Here is a 26,667-nt window from a genome sequence, read left to right as displayed (position 1 = left end):
AAATATTCATTATGCTTCACCTATTCAACTCTCCCTTCTCTTCAAGGCCCTGCTGCCAACCATTGATTTGTTTTCTGTTTCTATAGTTTTGCCTTTCTCTAGACTGTCATATAAGTAGAATCAGACAGGATATAGTCTTTTCAGACTGGTTTATTTGACTTAGCAATAAGTATTTAAGATTCATCAATCTTGTTGCATGGATTCATAGCTCACTTTTTTATTGCTGAATAATATTCCATTATATGGACATACTATTGTTTGTTTATCTATTCACCACTTAAAAGACATCTTGGTTGCTTCTAGTCTTCTGCATTGATGATTCAGCTGCTAGAAACTTTTGAGTGCAGATTTTTGTGTGAAGATAAATTTTCAGTTCATTTGGGTAAATACCAAGGAACACAACTGCTTGATGATATGGTAAGAGTATGTTTAGTTTTATGTGAAATTGCCAAACTATATTCCAAACTGGATGTACCATTGTGCATCCCCACCAGCAAGGAATGAGAGTTCCTATTTCTCCACATCTTTGCCAGCAATTGGTATTATCAGGTTTTTTTTAGCCATTTAAATGCATATGTAGTACTATCTCATTTTTAATTTGTATTTTCCTAATGACATATGAAACTGAGCATCATTTCATATGCTTATTATATGCCATCTGTATATCTTTTTTGATGAAGTGTTTGTTCCTACGGTTTGTTCATTTTTCATTGGGTTGGTGATATGGTTTGGCTGTGTCCCCACCCAAATCTCATCTTGAATTGTAACTCCCACAGTTCCCACGTGTCATGGGAGGAACCCAATGGGAGGTGATTGAATTAAAGGGGTGAGTCTTTCCTGCACTGTTTTCTTGATAGTGAATGAGTCTCACAAGATCTGATGGTTTTAAAAGCGGGAGTTTCCCTGCACAAGCTCTCTATTTTGCATGCCACCATCCACATGAGATATGACTTGCTCATCCTTGCCTTCTGGCATGATGGTGAGGCCTCCGCAGCCATGTGGAACTGTAAGTCCATTAAACCTCTTTTTCTTCCCAGTCTCAGGTATGTCTTTATCAGCAGCATGAAAATGGACTAATACAGTAAATTGGTACCAGTAGAATGGGGTGCTGCTGTAGACACCCAAAAATGTGGAAGCAACTTTGGAACTGGATAACAGACAGAGGTTGGAAGAGTTTGGAGGGCTCAGAAGAAGACAGGAAAATGTGGGAAAGTTTGGAACTCCCTAGAGACTTTTTGCATGGCTTTGACCAAAATGCTGAGAGCGATACGGACAATAGAGTCTAGGCTGAGGTAGTCTCAGATGGAAATGGAGGGCTCGTTGGGAACTGGAGCAAAGGTGACTCTTGTTTTAGCAAAAAGAGTGGTGACATTTTGCCTCTGCCTTAGAGATTCGTGGAACTTGAACTTGAGAGAGATTTAGGGTATCTGGCAGAAGAAATTTCTAAGCAACAAAGCATTCAAGAGGTGACTTGGGTGCTGTTAAAGGCATTCAGTTTTATAAGGGAAGCAGAGCATAAAAGATTGGAAAATTTACCACCTGACAATGCAATAGAAAAGAAAATCCCATTTTCTGAAATGAAATTCAAGCTGGCTGCAGAAATGTGCATAAGTAATGAGGAGCCAAATATTAATCACCAAGATGATGGGGAAAATGTCTACAGAGCATGTCAGAGGTCTTCATGGCAGCCCCTCGCATCACAAGCCTGGAGGCCTAGGAGGTGAATGTGGTTTCGTGGGCTGGGCCCAGGGTCCCGGTGTTGTGTGCAGTCTAGGTATTTTGTGCCCTGCATCCCAGCCACTCCAGCCGTGACTAAAAGGGATGAAGGTACAGCTCAAGCTATGGCTTCAGAGGGTGGAAGCCCCAAGCCTTGGCAGCTTCCATGTGGTATTGAGCCTGTGAGTGCACAGATGTCAAGAATTGAGGTATGAGAACCTCCCCCTAGATTTTAGAGGATGTATGGTAACGCCTGGATGCCCAGTCAGAAGTTTGCTGCAGGGGCAGGGCCATCATGGAGAAGCTCTGCTAGGGCAATGCAGAAGGGAAATGTGAGGTGGGAGCCCCACACAGAGTCCCTACTGGGGCACTGCCTAGTGGAGCCTTGAGAAGAGGACCACCATCCTCCAGACCCCAGAATGGTAGATCCACTGACAGCTTGCACCATGTGCCAGGAAAAGCCATAGACACTCAATGCCAACCCATGAAAGCAGCCAGGAGGGAGGCTATACCCTGAAAAGCCACAGGGGTGGAGCTGTCCAAGACCATGGGAACCCACCTCTTGCATCAGTGTGACCTGGATGCAAGATATGGAGTGAAAAGAGATCATTTTTGAGTTTTAAAATTTGACTGCCCTGCTGGATTTTGGACTTGCATGGGGCCTGTAGCCCCTTTGTTTTGGCCAGTTTCTCCCATTTGGAACAGCTGTATTTACCCAATGCCTGTACCCCCATTGTATCTAGGAAGTAACTAACTTGCTTTTGATTTTACAGGCTCATAGGCAGAAGGGACTTGCCTTGTCTCAGATGAGACATTGGACTGTGGACTTTTGAGTTAATGCTGAAATGACTTAAGACTTGCGGGGATTGTTGGGAAGGCATGATTGGTTTTGAAATGTGAGGACATGAGATTTAGAAGAGACCAGGGGTGGAATGATATAGTTTGGCTGTGTCTCCACCCAAATCTCATCTTGAATTGTAACTCCCACAATTCCATGTCATGAGAGGAACCCAGTGGGAGGTGATTGACTTATGGGAGCAGTTCTTTCCTGTGCTGTTCTTGTAATAGTGAATGAGTCTCAAGAGATCTGATGGTTCTAAAAATGGGAGTTTCCCTGCACAACCTCTCTCGTTTGTGTGCTGCCATCCATGTGAGATATGACTTGCTCATCCTTGCCTTCCACCATGATTGTGAGGCCTCCCCAGCCATGTGAAATGTAAATCCATTAAACCTCTTTTTCTTCCCAGTCTTGGGTATGTCTTTATCAGCAGGGTGAAAACAGAGCAATACAGTTGGGTTTTTTTTTACTGTGAAATTTATGAATTGTTTATGTACTTTGGATAAAAGTCCTTTATGATCTATTTGATTTGCAAACAATTTTCTCCCAGCCTGTGGTTTGTCCTATCATTCACTTAACATTTTCTTTCACAAAGCAAAAATTTTTAAAAAGTCCAATTCTACCAATTTCTACTTTTATGGATTGTGCTTTTGGTGTATCTAAAATTCCATTACCAAAGCCAAGATCACACAGATTTTTTCCTGATGTTTTTCAAAAAGTTTCTTACTTTTGCATTTTAACTGTAGGCCCATGATCCATTTTGAGTTAATTTTTGAGTAAGATGTAAGGTCTGTGTCTATGCTCTCTCTCTCTCTTTTTTTTGCATACAGATGTTCAATTTTTCCATCAACATTTATTGAAAAGAGAATTCTTTCTTCATTGAATTGCCTTTGTATTTTTGTAAAAAATCAGTTGATTATGTTAGTGTGGGTCTATTTCTGAGCTCTGTATTCCATTTTATCTATCAGTGTACTTGATTATGATAGCTCTATACTTATGCTTGAAATCAGGTAATGTGAGTCCTTCAGTTTTTTTTTTTTCCAGAGTTGGGCTGGCTGTTTTAAATCCTCTGTTCTTCAATATAAATTATAGAATAAATTAGCTGATATCTACAGAAAAGATTGCTGGGATTTTGATTAAGATTGGATTGAATCTATACATCGAATTACAAATAACTGATATCTTTACAATACTGAATGTTCCAATGCCTGCATATGAAATTCATTTATTTATTTTTTTTACTTCTTTCTTCCCTGTTTTGAGGCTTTCTGTGTATAGATTCTGTAAATATTTTGTTAGATTTATACTTTTCTGATGCTACTGTAAATGTTTTTTGTTGTTGTAGTTTAATTTCAAAGTCTAGTAGTTCGTTGATGGCAAACAGAAAGGCAGTTTGCTTTTATATATTGACCTTGTATCCTGCAGTGTTGCAGGATACATGCCTATTGGTGCCAGGAAGTTTTCTTTTCTTTTCTTTTTTTTTTTTTTGTAGATTCTTAGGAATTTTCTGTATAGACAATGATGTCATCTGTAAGTATAGACAGTTTTATTTCTTGCCTTCCAATCTGTATAAACTTTTTTTGAGACGGAGTTTCACTCTTGTCAGCAGACTGGAGTGCAATGGTGCAATCTGGGCTCACTGAAACCTCCACCTCCTGGGTTCAAGTGACTCTCCTGCTTCAGCTTCCCGAGTAGCTGGGATTACAGGTGTGCACCACCACACCCAGCTAATTTTTGGTTTTTTAGTATATACGGGGTTTTGCCATGTTGGCCAGGCTGGTCTTGAACTCCTGACTTCAGGTGATCTGCCCATCTCGGCCTCCCAAAGTGCTGGGATTACAGGTGTGAGCCACCACGCTTGGCCCAATCTGCATCAACTTTATTCCTTTTTAAAAAAGTAAGCCTAGTTTCATTTTGCCTGTGACATAATTTTTAAAATATCTTTTTTAGGAAGATACTTTTAAATATGTTGTATTTTATAGGAATATACAATTTTTAAATTGTAAAGTGACAACTTATAATTGTGTACATTTATGGGGTACAAAGTGATGGTTTATGAATACAATGTAGAATAATTAAATCAAGCTAGTTAACATATCCATCACCTCAAATACTCAACATTTTTGTAGTGAAAATATTTGAAATTTCTCTTTGCAATTTTGTAATATAGAATATTCTATTAACTATATTTACCACATTATGCAATAGACTTTTTTAAAAAACATACTTCTCCTAAGATTTTTCACCCTTTGATCATCTTCTCCCCAATCTCCCAAATCCCTAGCCTTTGTTAACTACCATTCTACATTCCACCTCTATGAGATCAATTGTCTTAGATTCCACATATAACTGAGAACATGTAGTATTTGTCTTTCTGTGTCTGGTTTATTTCACTTAGCATAATGTTCTCTAATTCATTACATCCATGTTGTCACAAATGACAGAATTTCCTTCTTTTTAAGGCTGAATAGTATTCCACTGTGTGTATATACCACATTTTCTTTATCCATTCATCTGTTGATGAACATAAGTTGATTCCATAACTTGGCTACTGTGAATAGTGCTGCAATGAACATGGGATGCAGTCAGAGAAATTGATTTCAAATCTTTTGGGTAAATACCCAGAAGTAGGATTGCTGGATCTTATGGTAATTCTATTTTTAGTTTGAGGAACCTACCTACAGTTTTCCATAATGGCTATACTAATTTATATTCCCATCAACAGTGTATAAGAGTTCCCTTCTTTTTCTGCGTCTGATGAAATGATCATACAGTTTTTGTCCTTCATTCTATTGTGATGTATCATATTTATTAATTTGCATATGTTGAACCATGCTTGCATCTCAGGGACAAATCCCACTTGATCATGGTGGATGAGTTTTTTCAATGTGTTGTGGAATTCAGTTTGCTAATATTCTGTTGAGGATTTTTGCATCCATGTTCATCAAGGATATTGGCCCATGATTTTTTCTTGTAATATCTTAGTCTAGCTTTGGCATCAGGGTGATGCTGGCCTTGTAAAATTAGTTTGGAAATGCTCCCCCTTCAGACCCCAACCGCAGCCCTGCCCAACTGCAGATACCAAATAGCGTAATTGCTTAGCCAAGGAATACATCCTGTGGCCAAATTAACCAGAAGCCATCAAAGTACCCTGTCAGCAGCTCTGCCTGATAGCAGAGAACAGCCAGTTGTCTCAAAGGACAGTGGAAACCTAAGTTATTAATTGTATATCTCTCTTCTTTTCTAACATATGCATTTGGCGTTATAAATTTCCCTCTAAAAATTGCTTTTTCTTCATCCCCAAATTGTGATAAGTTGTATTTTCATTTTCATTGAGTTCAAATTATTTGTTTTTAAATTTCTCTCGAGACTTCTTTGGCCCATGGGTTATTTAGAATTTTGTGGTTTAATTTGCAAATGTTTGGAACATTTCCAGCTATCTTTCTGTTATGATTTCTAGCTTATTGCTATTGTCATCTGAGCACATACTTTGTATAATTTCTATTTTTTGGATTTGTTGAAGTATGTTTTATGGCCCAGAATGTGGTCTACAGAATGCCATCTAGCCTTTCTTTATGTAGATGCAAGTTTCTGACCCATGTCATTTTTCTTTTGCCTGATGAAGTTCTTTCCACATTTCTTTCAGAGCTGGTCTGCTGGCAATAAATTACCTCAGAATTTTCTTTATCTGGGAAAATCTTCATTTCTCCTTCACTGTTGAAGGATAATTTTTCTGGATATAGAATTATAGAATGCCAGTTTTTAATTTCAACACTTTAAAGATTTTTGTTTCACTCTTTTCTTGTTTATTTGGTTTGTGATGAGAAGTCAAATGTAATTTATATCCTTGTTCTTCTAGCCAGGTGTGATGACTCATGCCTATAATAATCCCAGCACTTAGGGAGGCTTGAGGCAGGAGAATCGCTTGAACCCAGGAGTTCAAGACCAGCCTGGGCACATGGCAAAAACCTGTCTGTACAAAAATAAAAGAGAAAAAAAGAAAACAATAAAAAATATATCCTTATTCTCCTATAGGTAAGATTTTTTTTCCTTCTGGCTTCCTTCAAGATGTTCTCTTTGTCTTTTGTTGTCTGTAATTTGAATATAATATTCCTAGGTTTTGTGTTTTTGTTTTGCTTTGATATTTATCTTGCTTGGTATTCTTTTTGTATCTGTTGTTTAGTGTCTGACAATTTTGGAATGTTCTCAACAAGTATTACTACAAGCATTTCTTCTATCCCATTCTCTCTTCTGGTATTCCAATTGTGCATATGTTACGCCTTTTGATATTATCCCACAGTTCTTGGATGGCTGTTCTATTTTCATTATTTTTTCTCTTTGCATTTTAGTTTGGGAATTTTTTATTGACCTTCAAATTAACTGATACTTTCCTTAACCCTGTGAAGTCAATGGGGCTATCAAAGATATTCTTCATTCATGTTGCTGTGTTTTTGATATCTAGCATGTCATTTTGAGTCTTTCATATAATTTTCATCTCTCTGCTGACATTACACAGCTTGCACATTGTATACTTTTTCCATTAGATCTCTTAACATATTAATCATAATTATTTAAAATGCCCTGTCCAATAGTTTTTAAATTTGTATCATAACAGTCTGGGTTTGATGCTTGCTTGATATCTTGAAAATATTTTTTTCTTGCCCTTTAGCACTCCTAATGACTTTTTGTTAAAAGCCAGACCTGTTGTATCCTGTAACAGGTGCTGAGGTAATAAGGCCTTCAGCAGAAGAATTGATAGCACTCAGGGTAGCAGTTTGGTTGTGTTTAATGTTGTTTTAGCTACAGATACCAAGACCTTTCTTGTTTTTGTTTCCCTTCCTGGCTTTCAGGCTTCTCTTTGTATTGCTTTAGAGAAAGCCTATGTCTTGCAATTCTTTCATCTGCAATCCAGTATTGTTACTCTGGAGGTTCACTGGTAGTAAGTGTGGAGAAGGGAAGTAGTCTACAATCTGATTGAGTCTCAGACTTTTAGTTAACCTGTGTCTTGGAGACATGGTGTTCACAAGTATATCTATTCCTACTTCAAGGGCATAGTTGTCTTATCCCTGCCCCTACTCCCTTCCCTGGCTGCAACATTTCCAATGGAATTCCTTAAACGCTGTTATCTTTCCTCCTTAGTTAAGAAATAAAGGCTGGTGCTAGAGTAGAATTCCCTTACCCTATTGGGGCTATAGTTTCAAAATTACCCTCTGGCAAATTTCCCCCACCCCCCATCCCCAGACTAAGTCTTTGTTAGAAAAAAAGAGGAAGGAGTGTTTTAAGGTGGATATTCTTTGCCTCCCCTACCAAGGCCACTAGCTTATCCTCAGCTCAGATCTTTAGCTCAGATCCTCAGCTCAGATCCTCACTGAAAGAATCCACTGGATTCCTAGAATGAAGCCCATGTAAGTGTGGGCCCTCTCTTTCCCATGATTGTGCTCCCCCATTAATTTTTTACTCTTATACTAGTAAAATACTCAGCCTCCAGCAATTCATGAAAATAATCATTCATGTGTTCCTCCAGTTTATGGTAAGTAACTCTTGGGAACTGTATTTCTCTGGATTGTCTGTCTCTCTAGATCTTAAGGTGGCAGTTTGCCCTTGTCACCACAGTTCTCTGATGAGCCCAAGAAAAGTTGTTAATTTTCCATTTGTCCAACTTTTTCTTGTTATAAGACAGGAGTAATGACTTTTAAACTCTCTACATATAAGAACAGAAACTGGAAGTCCACCCCAGAATTTTTTATTCAGTAGGTCTGGGAGGGGGGAAGTTACAAACATATTTTAAATATATTTTTATCTAGAAGTATATTAGAACAGGCTAATTTCAGGAATTTTGTGAGTCAGTTGTTAAACGTAGACATTACTCAAAATTAAATTATATAAACTTATTATTAAATAAATCATATTAAAAACAAAGATAATAATTACTCAAGGATCATCACTTCCTAGTTATGCTATTAAATTTTACTACTACCGTCCAGAAGTGGTGGCTCACACCTGCAATCCCAGCATTTTGGGAGGCCAAGGCGGCGGATCACTCGAGACCAGCCTGGCAAAAAAGGTGAAACCCTGTCTCTTCTAAAAATACAAAAATTAGCTGAGTGTGGTGGCAGGCACCTGTAATCCCAGCTACTTGGGAGTATGAGGCAGGAGAATGGCCTGAACCCAGGAAGCAGAGGTTGTAGTGAGCCGAGATTGCACCACTGCACTCCAGCCTGGGTGACAGAGCGAGACTTTGTCTCAAAAAAAAAAAAAATCTACTACTACCTAATTCTTGCAGTTATTTAAAATATCTATTGTATCTGTATGGTGGTGTGCTACTAAGTATCTATTTGTAACTTCCCATTCAGAAAATTTATGTTGGGAGCTTGAAATCTGCTGTGATGAGAGGATTTATAACATGGAAATTGGCAAATGCTGCAAATAAATGTTTCCTTGCCACCTGTGTAGGTAGCAAAATATTTATCAGCATACTTACTGCTTAGGCCTAAACCCTAGTCCCAGATATTGCAATTCAATTGACCTGAATTGAGACACAACTATGGGAATTTTTAAAAGGCATACCAGATGACTTTAATATGCATTCTAGAGTGAGGAAGCACTGCTCTGGTCTAAAAAAGAAGCCAGTGGGTAGAAGTAGAATTGTTTAGGTGTCATTCATTTTAGAGGCTGACTTTGTAGTTGGAATTCACCAGCAACGGCTGGGCGTGGTGGCTCACGCCTGTAATCCCAGCACTTTGGGAAGCCGAGGCAGGCAGATCACGAGGTCAGCAGTTCAAGACCAGCCTGTGCAACATGGTGAAACCCCATCTCTACTAAAAACACAAAAATTAGCCAGGCATGGTGGCAAGCGCCTGTATTCCCAGCTATTCGGGAGGCTGAGGCAGAAGAGTCACTTGAACCCGGGAGGCGGAGGTTGCAGTAAGCTGAGATCACGCCACTGAACTCTAGCCTGGGTGACAGAGCAAGACTCCGTCTAAAAAACGAAACAAAACAAAACAAAAAAATTCACCAGCAACTGGCCAAGGTGATATAAATATCTATATTGTTTTTCAAGTCTTCTGGAGGTAAATTTGTGCTACTTGTTTTTGTTTGTTTTTGATGTAGATAAGCAAAGAAAGGCTTCAAGGCAAATTGTTACATAAAGATTTAGTCTTTATGCTAAGAGTAATGCAAATCCTTTGAAGAGTTAGTTTCTAAGCAAAAGAGGATGCAATTAGTTGTGTTTCTAAAAAAATCATTCTGAATATAGTTTGGAAAAATAGATTGGAAGGTGGCAAGAATATCTACAGAGAAAGCTGGGGGAGGTAATGACAATAATCCAGTTTTCCCTGCCTCCACCTGAGAGAATGAGGGTCTCTCCTGCAGCAGACATTGCTGATTGGTTAGGTTTTTATTCCAAACCCTTTCTCTCTCTCCTTGCCTCTTTCTTTTAATAGAAATAATATAATTAATAGAAAGCTAAATACTTGATTTTCCAGGCTCTTTTAAAGCTAAGGGTGGTCATGTGACAGTTCTGGCCAATGAGATGAAAGCAGAAATATAAAGGAAGCGGAATGGCTTCTGGGAAATTTTTTACCTTCCTGAAAAATGAGAGAGATAGGATGGTGCTATTGCCCTTCTCCTTTCTGTCTTTAATGTGGATAAAATGCCCAGAGTGAGCTGGAGAAGATATTTTGAGACCATAAGAAAAGAAGAAAGGCTTTAGGAAAGAGAATAGCAGAACGGCCAATCCAAATTCTGACAAAATTAAGCCAAAAAAAAAATCAAAGCCAAAAGCTATCTCTTCTTTTAATGTGAGAAAAGTAAATATTTGTTCAATTCTTGTTAGTTGGGTATTCTGTTACTTGCTGTCAGAGTCATTCCTGTTACATCCCCCAACATCAGAAAGAAAAGTCCATAAAGCACCATTTTTCCAACCTTATATCTTCACCAGTCCCTCATTATCATTTTAAAGGAAAAAAATCCTTATTGCACTCCAAATCAAGTACCCCTCAAGTATGTAACCATTTCTCCCAGCACTTCTGATCATCCATTATTATTTCCTCATTCTTGTATCTTCATTTTCATAATCCCTTCTATTACCTCATGTTTTACCCTCTGCCTGGATTGGGCTTCCCCTACTTCTTCTCCAAACAAGTAACTAATCATCTTTAAAAACCTAATTCAAAAGTCAATAATGTTCTCTGTGAAACCTTTTTTATTTTACCTCAAAGGATTTAATCACTCCTTTCTAAGTGTTCCCATGACGTTCCACATGTTATTATGGAACTGATCACAAATGTATCAGAATTATTTGTCTCCAATTAGAAGTTGAATTTGGTGGCTCACACTGATAATCCCAGTACTTTGGGAGGCCGAGGCACACAGATCACTTGAGCCCAGGAGTTCGAGACCAGCCTGGTCAACATAGTGAAAACCTGTATCTACAATAATTACAAAAAATTAGCCAGGCACGGTGGTACATGCCTGTATTCCCAGGTACTTCGGAGGCTGAGGTGGGAGGATCGCTGGAGCCCAGGAAGCAGAGGTTGCAGTGAGCCAAGATTGCACTCCAGTCGGGGTGACAGAGTGAGACCCTGAGAAGAAGAAGAAGAAAGAAGAGGCCAGGCACACTGGCTCAGGCCTGTAATCCCAGCACTTTGGGAGGCTGAGGCGGGCAAATCATTTGAGGTCAGAAGTTTGAAACCAGCCTGGCCAACATGATGAAACCTCGTCTCTATTAAAAATACAAAAAAATTAGCCAGGCATGGTGGCGGACACCTGCAATCCCAGCTACTTGGGAGGCTGAGACAGGAGAATTGCTTGAACCCAGGAGGCGGAGGTTGCAGTGAGCTGAGATTGTGCCACTGCACGCCAGCCTGTGTGACAGAGCAAGACTCTGTCTCAAAAAAAAAAAAAGAGGAAAGAAGAAAGAAGAAGAGGAAGAGGAGAAGGAAGCAGAGGAGGAAGAGGAAGAAGAAGAAGAGCAGGGGGAGGAGGAGGAGGGAGAGGAAGAGGGGGAGAAGGAAGAGGAGGAGGAGGAAGAGGAGGAGGAGGAAGAGGAAGAGGAAGAAGAAGTGAGGAAGAAGAGGAAAGAAGAAGAGGAAAAGAGGAAGAGGAAGAAAAGGAAGAGGAAGAAGAAGAGGAAGAGGAAGCAGCAGCAGCAGCAGCAGCAGCAGCAGCAGCAGCTGAGCTCTAACACAAAGCGCCATTGGTTCCTCAGGCTGATGATTCAAAACAGTCACCCAGGGAACTTAAAAAAATAGATATTCCCCTGGTAATTCTCTTGAAGCGACTTCACAAGCCAGCATTTGGAAATCATTACCATATTTCTTTTATCTCAAGTATCCAACCAATAATAAGCATATTGACTAAATAACAGACTGTTACTGAAATAAACAAGTATATTTTCATTACCTGTGAAACTAGTCAATCTTTCCCGTTTATAGGATGGTTCTTCCAGGTCTTCTGCTATTGATTCACTTGCTGATACACTTGACTTAGAAACTGTACTGCTTCCTAAAACTGACCTTTAATAATGAATAACAAAATTACTCATTTATTTAGATGTCCTTATAGGAAACTACATATACAAATTAGAACATATTATCAGATGGAGAAATCAAATATACTATGATCATATAAGCAAAATAGATACATTAATTTTTAAATAATGAGTTGGTTTTTAATATTTCTTAAAAAGTTACTTAAAATTTATTAGTATCTTTATTTATTTTTTGAAATGGAGTCTCGCTCTGTCACCCAGGCTGTAGTGCAGTGGCATGATCTCTGCTCACTGCAACCTCTGCCTCCCAGGTTCAAGTGATTCTCCTGCCTCAGCCTCCTGAGTGGCTGGGATTACAGGCTTGCGCCACCATGTCCAGCTAATTTTTTTGTATTTTTAGTAGAGACATGGTTTCACCATGTTGGCCAGGCTGGTCTTGAACTCCTGACCTCAGGTGATCTGCCCACCTCGGCCTCCCAAAGTGCTGTGATTACAGGCGTGAACCACCGCACCCAGCCAAAATATATTTTAGAAGAAAGACATGTTAAACATGCTTAAAGTCCTTCGGTGAATTACCAATACATTTAGTACAAAAATCCAAAATACAGTCAACCTACCCAGCATATTCATCTTCATTATTAGTCTTCCTTTACTTTTTTTCTTTTATTAGTTCCTCAATCTTACAGAGCTCTCTAACTTCAGAGCCTCAGCCTGGAATACTCTTCCTTTTGTTTTTCACTTGGTTTCTGTTCACTGTTCAAATGTCATCTTAAAAATGTGATTTATTTCATTTTATAAAGGCCTTCTCAAGTTTTAACTAAAATATACATACTCAGAAATCAATGGAAGAATCCAAAAATAATTTCCTTAAACATATGAACTTAGCAGTACTCCGTGGTATTACATACTATCTTTTTTGTTCCTATTTATAGTCTCAACTGCCCATCAAAAGAGGATGTAAAGTTTATTGGAATATCTTCCTTTACCAGGTACTCCTATATTTTTGCAGGCAAATTCAGAGGCAAGCTCCAGAGAAGCATAATTGCTGTGTGTTATAAAATAAGAGAGAAATCAAACTCTAGGAGAACAGAGATTTGCATGGGAGAGGAGGGGAAAAAAGGAAAGCCACCTCTTCCTGTAAAATGCAGCTCAAAAGAAGCTGAAGAAACCTGAAGAAAAATGTCTAATGAGAATTTGAAATTAATTGTATGTGATTTTAGTCCCATCTTTTGGTTGCTCAGGAAGTCTTGAGTGAAATATATATATTTTTCACAAATGTTTTGTTGTGAGTGTATGGAAACTCTGAAGACATTAAGAGCTCTGCATTTAATTTAAAACATGAGAGGAACATAGAGATGGAACACTAGGATGATAATCAAAACTGGGTGGCTCATGCCTGTAATCCCAGCATGTTGGGAGGCCTAGGCAGGTGGATCACCTGAGGTCAGGAGTTCGAGATCAGTCTGGCTAACATGGTGACACCCCGTCTCTATTAAAAATACAAAAAATTAGCCAGGTGTAGTGGGGGGGGCGCCTGTAATCCCAGCTACTCGGGAGGCTGAGGCAGGAGAATTGCTTGAACCTGGGAGGTGGAGGTTGCAGTGAGCCAAGATGGCACCACTGCACTCCAGCCTGGGCAACAGGAGTGAAACTTGTCTCAAAAAAGAAAGAAAGAAAGAAAGAAACTGGGAGACTGGAGACAACTGATATCTAAGATTCACATTTGCAATTTAAATGGAAAGGCAATATATATGATAGAAAAAGGAACTATATAATAGTATACTCTACCTTGTAAACTGCCCTAACGTACTAGGATTTATTGTATTCTGATAAAGGCTATAGGAAGATATAAATTCTGATCCAAGTGATCCTTCTTGTGATGTCAAGAGTTTACTTGGTTTTGCTGTACCAGTAAGTGGATCTGGATGGTAAAGAGGTCGGGGAGTAACATCAGTTCCATTTATGTCAAATACCTGTTAAAAATGGTTATTTAAAATGAAATAACTAAAAAAGACAGGGCTTCTAAATAACGGCTGCTAGAAAATAGAAACAAATATGGTAGAAAAAAGATAAGTATAATGCTCCTATAATAGGATAAACATGAAAAATTGGATGCTTTAAAATGTCATGCTTAGAAAGTTTCTTAATTATGCAAAAACTTTCTTAAAATATTATTTTTGCTTTATCTATATGTAATTAATATATATTAACTTTAGGAAAATCAGAACAGTGGAAAGATAATTCATCCAGATTGTTAGTATTTTGGTGCATGTAAATTGTATGTACACGTTTTAAAGAAAACTCACTATTTTTCACTTAACATTTCATTAATAGGCATTTCCCAAGTTATTATGTGCTTTTGGTTTACAGTTCTGCACCACAAAATGATTCAGTCAACAATGGACCACATATATGACAGTGGTACCATAACATTATAACAGAACTGAAAAGTTCCTATCACCTAGTGACATCACAGTCATCATAATGTCATAGCACAACACATTACTCATGAATTTGTGGTGATGCTCGTATAAACAAACCTACTGCACTGCCAGTCATATAAAAGTATAGCAATACTATTATGCACAGTACATAATATTTGATAATAATAATAAATTATGCTTCTGGTTTATGTGCTTACGAAACTACACTTTTTAATATTTTAGAGTGTACTCCTTTTATTTCTTAAAAAAATAGTTAACTGTAAAACAGCCTCGGGCAGGTCCTTTAGTGGGTACTCTAGAAGATGATATTGTTATAAGAGATGATAGCTCCATGCATATTACTGCCCCCAAAAAACCTTCCAGTGGGACAAAATGTGGAGGCAGAAAACAGAGATATTGATACAGTTGAACTCTTTTTATATATTTATTCCTATTTTGATTTCCGTTTGGAGGGGGAGAATTTCCTATTCAAGTCCTTTGCACAATTTTTATTGAGACTTTTTTATTATTGGTAATGTATGAGTCCTTTCAGTTGTATGAGCTGCAAATGTCTTCTTTCACTCTGTGGCTTTATTTTCTTTATGGTATATTTGATGAATATGAGTTATTTTTAACGTAGTCAATTGAATCATGTTTTCCATTATGGATTGTGCTTTAGACATCTCCTTAAAAAAAACATTCCCAGCCCTGAAGTCCTATATGTTGCTTTTCATATTTAAGTCTATAATATACCCAGAATTAATTTTATATATAGGATAAGAAAGCCAATATATTTTTGTTTTATAAGAACATCCAATTGTCTCAACAAGAGTTTTTGAAAATCCTGTCCTTTCCCCATTACTCTGCAGTTCACATTTATTATAAAATAAGTGTTTATATGTGCTCAGGTCATTTGAAGACTCTCTAATTTGCTAATATTATATGTTTTATTAAGCCTGGTATCTAGGAAAGCAAGTGCTTCCACTGAGTTTTTATGCAAGTGTCTTGGCTATTTTTAGCCTTTAGCATTTACATATAAATTTTAGAATTATCTTGAAAAGTTTCTGGAAAAAATAACTTTAAAACTTGAGATTTTGATTAAAATTGCAAAGAATCTATAAATCAAAATTTAGGATAATCTTAAAATACTGACTTTTTCTCTGCACAAATATGTCTATATCTCCTTTTGTTTTGGTCCTCTTTAATGTCTTCCAATAAACTTTTATAGTTTTAAAAATATTGGTATATGCATCTTTTGTTATATTTTTCCACAAGTGCTTGATAAATGTTAGTGCTATTATAAATTGTATCATTTTAAAATGTCTAATTTTTGGATGGGCACAGTGGCTCAATGCCTGTAATCCCAGTGCTCTGGGAGGTCAAGGCAGAAGGACTGCTTGAGGCAAGGGGTTTGAGACCAGCCTGAACAACACAGCAGAATCTTGTCTTTACCAAAAATTTGAGAAAATTAGCACACACCTGTAGCCCACGCCACATGGGAGGCTAAGGCAAGAGGACTGCTTAAGCCCAGGAGTTTGAGGATATAGTGAGCTATGATTGTGCCACTGCACTTTCAGTCTGCATGATCAGAGCAAGACTCATCTCTAAAAAAATTTTTTTTCAAATAAAAAAAATCTAATTTTTGAACTATTTGTTGCTAACAAATATTCAACCCACAAATATTCAACATTTTCTTTCTTCCTTTCCAATTCTTATACATTCCATTTCTTTTTCTTACCAATTTGAACTGATTTATGTTGAATAAAAGGGGGCTCTTTTTTGAAATGCTTCACCATTTGACATGATCACTACTGTAGGATTTTATAGATGGCCTAAATAAGATGTTTAAAGTTCCTTGTGATTCTCAGTTTCATAAGAATTTTTAAAATCATGAATATTAAATGTTATCAGATACTTTCTGTGTATATTGAAATGATCATATGCTTTTTTACCACATTAAGCTGTTAATGTGGTAAATTACACTAAGGGTTTTTAAATGTTAAACCAATCTTGATATCTTGGCACAGACCAAGCTTCCTTATGATGTATTAGGCATTTGTTGTTGTTGTTGTTGTTGTTACTGAACTTTATTGGATAATACTTTATTGAGGATTTCTCTATGTTTGCAAGTGAAATTGGCATATAATATTCGTTTCTCATACTGTATTCAGGTTTTAATATCAAGGTAATGCTAGCCTCATAAAATGAGTTTTGGAGTATACCCACTTATAGTGTTCTGTTTTCATCTATGTATGTTTGACACATACCACAATTGAAGTCATCTGAATCTGGAATTATCTTTGAAGGAAGGTTTTTAAATCACTCATATAAAATTCTTTAATAGCTTCCAGTTTTCAATTTTTGTTTGTCTGCTTTGGTAAAGTGTAATTTTTTAAAAGCTTTTTTACATTTTACCTAAATTTTCAAAATTCAAAATTGAAATACAATAACATAATATGCATTAATTTGCTTTCTAAATTGCTTTTAACATGTACAATTCAATAGCTTTTAATATGTTCACATATATGTGCACCAAAATTAATTTTGGAATCTTTTTACACTTCAAGAAGAGACTCTGTATCCATTATGATCCCTGCTATGGTTTAAGTGTGTGCACCAAAAGTTCATGTGTTGGAAATGTGGTCCCAGTGCAGCAGTGTTGAAAGCTTTGACTTTGGAAGGTGACTGTGTAATGAAAGCTTGTCCTCACAAATGGATTAATCCATTCATGAATTAATGGATAAATGGGTTATCAAGGGAGTGGTTTAGTTATCACAAGAGAAGTCTGTTATAAAAGCCAGTTTCCCTCTCATAAACTTCCCTCACCATGCGACACCCTGCACCACCTCAGCTCTCTGCAGAGTCCCCACTAGCAACAAGGCCCTAACCAGATGTGGTTCCTTGACCCTGGACATCCTAGCCTCCAGAACTATAATAATATTCTTATGTTTATAAATTACCCAGTATCAGGTATTCATTTACAGAAACAGAAAACACACTAAAAAAATTAATACCAAGAAGTGGGACTAATAACAAACACCTGAAAATGTAGAAGTGGCTTTGGAACTGAGTAGTGGATAGAGGCTGGAAGAACTTGGAGAAGCAGTCTAGAAAAAGGCTGCATTGCCATAAACAGCACTAAGGGTGATTCTGGTGAGGGCTCAGAAGAGCAGACTAGAGAAAGTCTGATTCTTTTTAATTGCTTAAGTGGTTGTGAACAGAATACTGGTAGAATTTGGAATAGTAAAGACTTCTGATGAGGTCTCAGACAGAAATGAGAAATTCTTATTAGAAACCGGAATAAAGGCTGTCTTTGTTATAAAGTAGTAAACAACTTGGCAGAATTTATGGAAGGCAAAATTTAAGAGTGACAAACTAGGATACCTGGCAAAATAAATATTAATATCTAAGCAAAGTGTTCAAGATGCTGCATGGTTGCTTTTGCTTGCTTACAGTGAGATTTGAGAACAAAGGGATGAGATTTACAAAAAACAATTTATAATCAAAAGGGAAGCAAAGCAGAAAGATTTGGAAAAGTCTCAGCCTGGCCATGTAAAGAATGAACCAAGGGTGTGGCCCAGAAACCATTTGCTAAGGAGTTTAGTACAGATAGAAGGGATCATAAAGACAGTGGAAGAAGACTCCAAAGGCATTTCAGAGATCTTCTAGGTGGCTCATCCCAACACAGGCCCAGAGATCTAGGAGGGCAGAATGGTTTCAGGGGACAGGCCCTGGGTGCCCTTCAAGAGCTCACTACCCAGAACTACCTTGGGTCCCCAAATTTTGGCAAGGAGTCAGCCACCCCAGCTGTGGCACAAGTGACCCTCATTGGGGCTGTACCCACTACTCCAGAAGACGTGAGTCATAAGCCTTGGCAGCATCCACATGGCATTAATTCTGCAGGCTTACAAAAAGCAAAAGCTGTGGAGGAATTAAGATCCATCTTAATTCCAATGGATGTATCAGATGGCCTGGGAGTCTATGCAGAGATTTATCACAGGGGCAAAAACACTGCAGAAGGCCCCTAAAGGGTAATGCCTAGTGGAGACATGTGAGCAGGATTGCCACAGGACCCCAGAACTACAGAGCTATCAGCTTGCAAAGCCAGCCTGGGAGAGCTATACTGTAGACTGACCCCAGCAAAGTCACAGGGTCAGGGATGCCCAAGGCCTTGGGGACCCAATCCCTACACCAGTGTGTCCAGAAGGCAGTACATGGAGTCAAAAGATATTATTCTCCAGCTTTAAGGTTTAATGTTTGCTCTGCTGAGTTCAGACTGTTTTGAGACCTATTATTTCTGGCCTATTCTCCCTTTTAGAATGCGAATGTATATCCCATGTCTGTCCAACCATTGTATCTTGGAAGTAAATAGTTTGTTTTGATTTCACAGGCTCACAGGTAAGACTCTGGGCTTTTGAGTTGATGTTGGAATGAGTTAAGGCGTTGGGGCTACTGGGATGGAATTAATGTCTTTTACATGTGAAAAGGATGTGAATTTGGGGGCCAAGGGCAGAAAGTTATAGTTTAAATGTGTCTCTAAAAGTTATGTTAGAAACTTGGTCCCTAATGCAATAGTGTTGAGAGGTGGGACTTTTGGGAGGTGACTGGGTCAAGAGGGCTCTGCCCTCATAAATAAAAGTAGGTTATCAAGGGAGTGGATTAGTTATCATGAGAGGGGTCTGTTATAAAATCAGTTTCTCCATCTCTTGTGAGCACTCTTCACCATGTAATAACCTGCTCTACTCCAGGACCCTGCAGAGAGTCCCCCATTAGCGAGGAGATCCTCACCAGATGTGCCCACTTGACCCTGGACTTCTCAGCCTCGAGAAATGTCAGAAATACACTGCTTCATAAATTACCCAGTCTTGAGCATAACAACAGAAAACATATTAAGATAGTCCCCTAACATCTCCGCTCCCAGCCCTAGGCCACCACTAGTATCTTCATGTCTCTATAGACTTCCCTATTCAGGAGTTTGATAGTGAATGGAATCATATACTGTGCAGTATTTTGTGACTGGCTTGTCTCACTTAGCATATTTTCAAGATTCATGCATCAGTGCTTCATTCCTTTTTATGGTTGAATAATATTCTATTGTATGGCTATACAACATTTTCTTTACCCACTTTTCCATTGATGGACATTTGAGTTGTTTCCACCTTTTGTCTATTATGAATAATGCTACTAGAAACATTTGTGTATACCCTTGTGTGTGGAAATATATTTTATTTCTCTTGGGTATATACACCTAGGAGTAGGATTGCTGGTTCATATGGTAACACTGCTTAACCTCTTGAGGCACTTCCAAACTATTTTACAAAGTGGCTAATTTATATTTCCACAAGCAGTGTATGAGGGTTCTGCTTTCTTTACTTCTAACACTTGTTATGTGACTCTTTGATTCTAGCCATCTTAGTGGGTATAAAGTGAATATTTCATTGTGGGCTTGATTTCAATTTCTCTGATGACTAACAATGCCCACCATATTTTCATATGCTTTTTGATCATTTGTATATATTTTCTTGAGAAATGAGCATTCAGATTGTATGATGAATAATTATTTGTCTTTATTAATTAATTGTAAGAGTTCTTTATATATGATCCAAGCTCTTATCAGATATATGTTTCACAAATATTTTCTATTTCTGTGGGTTATCTTTTCACTCTGTATATGCTTCTGATGCAAACATTTAAAAATTTTCATAAGGTCAAATTTGGCTACTTTTTCTTTTGTTACGTATGCTTTTAGTGTCACATATAAGAATCCTATGCCAAATCCAAGGTCTTACCCCTATGTTTTCTTCTAAGAGTGTTACAGTTTTAGCTCTTAAATCTGTCTTTAATAAATTTTGAATTAGTTTGAAAATATGAGGTAAGGGTCTAAGTTCATTCTTTTCCAGGTGGTAATCCAGTTATCCTGGCACAATTTGTTCAACAGAATATCCTTTCCCCATTGAGTGATCTCGGCACTCATAAAAAATCAGTTGACTTTAGGTAAATGGGTTTATTTCTGAACTCTCAATTGTATCCCATTGATCTACATGTCTATCTTTGTGCCAATAACACATGATTTTGATTACTATTGCTTTGTAACTTTTGAAACAGTGAAGTGTGAATCGTCCTACTTTGCTCTTTTTCAGGATGATTTTGGCTCTTCTGGGTCCCCTGTGATTCCATATGAATTTTATTTTATTATTTTTTTATTTTTTTGAGACAGAGTTTTGCTCTTGTTGCCCAGGCTGGAGTGCAATGGTGCGATCTTGGCTTACGGCAACTTCTGCCTCCCAAGTTTAAGCGATTCTACTGCCTCTGCCTCCCAAGTTCAAGCAATTCTTCTGCCTCTGCCTCCCGAGTAGCTGGGATTACAGGCATACACCACCACACCCAGCTAACTTTGTATTTTTAGTAGAGATGGGGTTTTACCATGTTGTTCAGGGTGGTCTCGAACTCCTGGTCTCAGGTGATCCACCTGCCTTGGCCTCCCAAAGTGCTGGGATTACAGGTGTGAGCCACTGTGCCGGGCCCCATATGAATTTTAGAATCAGTTGTCAGTTTGTAGAAAGAAGTCAGCTGGAATTCTGATAACAATTGTGTTAAGTTTACAGATCAGTTTGGGGAGTATAACGATCTTAACAATAGGAGGTCTTTTGATCATGACCATGGGATACTTTCCCATTGAATTAGATCTTATTTAATTTCTTTCAATAACGTTTTATAGTTTTCAGAGCATACATTTTGCACTTCTTTTATTACATTTATTCCTAAGTATTTTACTGTTTTTGATGCTATTGTGAAATAAATCATTCTTAATTTTCAAATGGTTCTATGCATGTGTCTAGAAATACAATTCATTTGCATATTGATCATGTATCCGGCAACCTTACAAAACTCATTTGCAAGTCCTAATAGTTTTTTAGTGAATTCCTTAGGAGTCTGTATATATAACATCATGTCATCTGCAAATAAAGATGTTTTTACCTCTTACTTTCCAACCTGGATGCCTTTTATTTCTTTTTCTTGTCTAATTTACACGCCTAGAACCTCCATGATAATGTTGAATAGCAATGCAAGGACTTGTCTTGTTCCTGATCATAAGGAGATTAAGTGCGATTAAGTATAATGTTAGCTGTGGGGTTTTTGTAAATCCTTTGTCAAGTTGAGGAAATTCCCTTCTATTCCTAGTTTGTTGCATGTTTATATCATGAAAAGATGCTGGATTTTTTAAGATGCTTTTCCCTTCAATTTTGTTGATCTTTTTAAAGAATCAGCTTTTGTTTTCATTGATTTTCTCTATTGTTTTTCTATTCAATATTTCATTAATTTCCACCCAAATACTTTTTATTTCCTTCCTTCTGCTTATTTCATGTTATTTTGTGTTATTCACTCTTTTTTTTCAGTTTCTTCAGTTGGAAGGGTAAGTTATTTGAGATCTTTCTTCTTTCTAATACAAATGTATATCTACAAATTTCCCTCTAAGCAGTGCTTTAGCTGTATCCCATAAGCTTTGGTATGTTGTGTCTTGATTATCTATCATCTCAGAATATTTTCTGATTTTCCTTTTAATTTCTTCTTTAACTTACTGATTATTTACCTGTCACCATCACAATAGTATATTATTTCTATTAGTGAATATTTTTCTAATGTAGATTTTAATTTCATCAATGATTTTTCATTATATTTTAAGGTTGAATATTTCATTGTGTATATATACCACTTTTTGTGTATCCAGTCATTTGTGGATGAGGACTTTAGTTGCTTTCACCTTTTAGCTATTGTGCATAATGCTGATATGAAGATGGTTGTACAAATATCTGTTTGAAACTCTGCTTTTAAGTCTTTTGATATATACTCCTTCCTGAATCATACAGTAATTCTACTTTCAAGGTTTGGAGGAACCACGATACTGTTTTTCTTTCCTTTTTTCTTTTGAGAAAGGATATAGCTCTGTCATTTAGGCTAGAGTGCAGTGGCACGATCATAGCTCACTGTAGCCTTGAAATTCTGGGCTCAAGTGATTCTCCTGAGCATCTAGGCATCTAGGACTACAGGCTTTTGCCACCACACCTGGCTAATTTATTTTTTCATTTTCTTATAGAGATGGGGTCTTGCTATGTTGTTCAGGCTGGTCTCAAACTCCTGACCTCAAGCAATCCTCCTGCCTCAGCCTCCCAAAGTGCTGAGCCTGGCATCAAGCAATCTTCCTGCCTCAGCTTCTCAAAGTGCTGAGATTACAGGTGTGAGCCACCATGCCTGGCCCTACAATACCATTTTTCATAGTGGCCACACCATTTCACAATCCACTAACAGTATGCAAGGGTTTCAATTCCTCCATGTCTTACCAACAACACTTATTTTGTTTTGTTTTTTTTAATAGTAGCTGTCATAATGGGTATGAAGTGGTGTCTTACTGTGATTTTGATTTGCATTTCCCTAATGTTTAGTGATGTTGAGTATCTTTTTCTGTGTTTGTTGGTTATTTGTACATCTTCTTTGTAAAAATATCTAATCAAGTTATTTGCCCATTCTTTTAATTGGGCTGTTTCTTTGTTGTTAATTTGTAGTTATTTATATATTCTGGTTATTAGCATCTCATCAAATATATAATTTGCAAATATTTTGTACCATCCTGTGGGTTGTTTTTTCACTCTGTTAATGTCTTTTGATAGACAGAAATTTCTAATTTTAATGTAGTCCAATATATATATTTTTTTCTTTAGCTGCATATGCTTTTGTTGTCATATGCAAGAAATTGTTGGCAAATAATTTCTTTTCCCTATTTTCCTCTAGGAATTTTACAGAGTTAGCTCTTATTTGGGGTCTTTGATCCATTCTGAATTTATTTTTGCAGATGGTATAAGGTAAGGATCCAACTTCATTCTTTTCCATGTGGATATCCAGTTGTCCCAACAAGATTTGTTGACAAAACTGTCTTTTCTCCATTGCGTAATCTTGGCTTCTTTGTCAAAACCATTTGACCATATATGTGAAATTTTATTTCTGGGCCATTCCATTCCATTGGTCTATACTGTATGTTTGTCTTTATTCCACTACCACCCTGTTTGGATTACTATAGATGTGTAATAAATTTTAAAATCAGGAAGTATGAGACTTCCAACTTTGTTCTTATTCAAGATTGTTTGGGCTATTTGCATCTCTTGATATTTCATATACATTTTAGGATAGGTTTTTCTACTTCTGAAAAAATATCACTGGGATTTTGGAGGGAATGTATTGAATCTGTAAGTCACTTTAGGTAGTATTGACATCCTAACACTATTACGCCTTCCAATCTATGAACAAGAAATGTCTTTCTGTTTACTGGTGTATTCTTTCCTTTCTTTTGTGTTTTGTAGTTTTCAGCATACAAATCTTTGGCCTCCTTTGTTATGTTTATCCCTAAGTATTTTATTATTTTTGATGCTATTGTAAATGCAATCTTTTTCTTAATTTCCTTTTTGGAAATTCATTGTTAGAAATGCAACTAATTTGTGTTGTTGATTTTCTATCCTGCAACTTTGCAGAATTTTTTAGTTATGTGTGTGTGTATGTGTAATTTTTAGTTTCCTGCATATAGATCACATCAGAGAGAACTTTACTTCTTCCTTTCCGATCTGGGTGCCTTTTATTTATTTTGAGACAGAGTCTCAGTCTGTTCCTCAAGCTGGAGTACAATGGCGCTCTCTCTGCTCACTGCAACCCTCTGCCTGCCAGGTTCAAGTGATTCTCCTGCCTCAGACTCCCAAGTAGCTGGGATTACAGGCACCTGCCACGACGGCTGGCTAGTTTTTTTGTATTTTTAGTAGAGACGGGGTTTCGCCATTTGGCCAGGCTGGTCTTGAACTCCTGACCTCAAGTGATCCGCCTGCCTTGGCCTCCCAAAGAGCTGGGATTAAAGGCATAAGCCACCATGCCCAGCTGGATGCCTTTTATTTCTTTTCCTTGCTCAATTGCCCTGGCTAGGACTGCCACTACTATGTTGAAGAGAAGTGGTAAAAGCAGGCATCCTCCTTTTGTTCTTGGACCTTAGGAGAGATGCTTTCAGTCTTTCACCATTGGAGAAAATATACATATATAATAAATATTTTCACCATTGGAGAAAATAATTTTATATATATATAAATAAATGAAACATACTTTGTGTGTGTATATATACATATGCATATATATTTAAATGCATGTATTCATATATATGTGTATGTGTATATATACACATAAATAAGTGAAATACATATGTGCAAATATATAGTAGTTGTTTAATAAAATGAGAGTTGTTTTCGTTTTCTGCCATTATATATAAAGGTGCTATGAACATTCATGTAGTAGTGTTTATATAAACTTATACTTTCTTTTCTCTTGGTAAATACCTAGACATGGAATAGCTGGATGATATAGTAGGTATATGTTAACATTTAATAAGTTGACAAATAATTGTTTTCTATTTTCCATGTCTACCAGCCATGTGAGAGTTTTAGTTCCTCCACATACTTGTCAATACTTGATATGATCAGTCTTTTAATTTTAGCCATTCTAATAGGTACTTAGCAGTATTGTATGGTTTTTAATTAATACTGATCATCTTTTCATGTGCTCCCATGCTATCTGTTTATCTACTCTGGTGAAGTGTTAGCTCAAGTATTTTGCTAATTTTTAAAAATTGGGTTGTCTTAATATTGCTTTGAAGGTTGTTTATACATTTTAGTTATAAGTATTTTATCAAAATATGCTTTGTAAATAATTTTCCCCATTGTGTCACATTTCTTTGCATTCTGTTATCAATGTCTTTCAAAGAGAAAAAGTTTTAATTTTGATGAAGTCCAATTTATGAATTTTATCTTTTATGGACTCTGCTTTTAATGTCCCATCTAAACAAATGCTGAACCCATTCAAAATTATATATTATATGCTTTTCTGTATATATATAATCATTTGATTAAAAGTTTAAAAGAGTCAATTCTTAATTATGAATCTTCTAGTAAGGCAAAATAACTGACTTTATGACAAATAATTTTGTTGTATTTTCAAGACTATATTGCTGACAACAGTGAAATATAGTTGTAATGTATATAATTAATACCATAAGCAAATAGTTCTTAAGGTCATGAATAGACTTTTCTCATTCCACTCAAATATTCTTCTTATCAATAACTAGTTATAGGAGCCAAGTGTCAGTATTATGTTGTATGGAATAATATGTGGTAAAAATTAACAAAATCAGTATTTCAAAATTACGAGTGATTATCTGAAAGCAGCATATTTTCTATCTTTAACATTTCAATTGAGTTTTTCATAGTGCCATTTTCAAATAAACTCAGAATTCTAAGAATATTACCTGTGTTGTCTTTATACTGGGATTTGTTTTTTCTACAGTTTTCAGTTCAGGTGGAATAAGCACGGTTTTGGACACAGCCATTCTGCTTTGATTTGCACCAGTATATCCTTTCACTGAAGTTGCTTTCATTGTAGCAAAAAAGCTAATAGACTTCTTTGGTTGTGTGGCATTGTTCCTATATAAGAAAAATAAAATATAATGCAAAGGATTCAAGATTGAAAAGAAAAATCAACCAACAATAAAAAAGTAGATTTCCTGTAAAAACATGTGAACAATCTAAACATATAACAAAAAATAATGATAACTATTTGAAATTTTATTATGTATAAACATAGTTCTAAAGAGTTGGCATATATTACATCACTTTCTCCTCATAATTCCAAGAGGTTGCTATTAATATTATTTTATATAAAGCCACCGAGGCTTTAAGGGGAAACATTCCTACAATGGTTGAGATTTGAACCCAGGCAGTCAGATCCTAAGTCCATGCTGACTTCTCTGGGTCTTAGTTTCTTTGTCTGCAAAATGAGGATAATAATAGTACTTAACTCATAGGTTATTATGAGGATTAAATCAATTAATTTTTGAATTATGGTTAGTAAGTCCCTGGCACATAGTAAGCACACATGAGTGTGTAGTGCAGTTACATAGGCAGATTTAAACATGATTAATAAAGGCTGAGAAAGAATAGCGTGTTCCTTCCTAAATTATATACTACTTTTTTTTTTTTTTGAGACGGAGTCTCACTCTGTCACCCTGGCTGGAGTGCAGTGGCGTGATCTCGGCTCACCGCAACCTCCGCCTCCTGGGTTCAAGCGATTTGTAGGGGTGGGTTGCCCCTACACACCTGTGGGTGTTTCTCGTAAGGTGG

The 26,667-nt window shown here is 36.9% G+C and overlaps 1 protein-coding gene across 1 annotated transcript in view; it reads right to left on the bottom strand.

The window, feature by feature from the left end:
• The window catches only part of DNAI4 (dynein axonemal intermediate chain 4), a 111,422-nt gene that overhangs the window by 64,810 nt on the left and 19,945 nt on the right, over nt 1-26,667 (bottom strand). Inside the window, 3 exon segments of the mRNA XM_003308178.7 lie at nt 11,957-12,069; nt 13,833-14,017; nt 25,797-25,971. Coding sequence (XP_003308226.1) covers nt 11,957-12,069; nt 13,833-14,017; nt 25,797-25,971 — 473 coding nt within the window.

The sequence above is a fragment of the Pan troglodytes genome, chromosome 1 (genome assembly GCF_028858775.2).
Source record: "Pan troglodytes isolate AG18354 chromosome 1, NHGRI_mPanTro3-v2.0_pri, whole genome shotgun sequence".
NCBI classification, from domain to species: domain Eukaryota; kingdom Metazoa; phylum Chordata; class Mammalia; order Primates; family Hominidae; genus Pan; species Pan troglodytes.
Note: the sequence above shows the minus strand (reverse complement) of the source record. Positions and strands in the feature narration are given on the sequence as shown.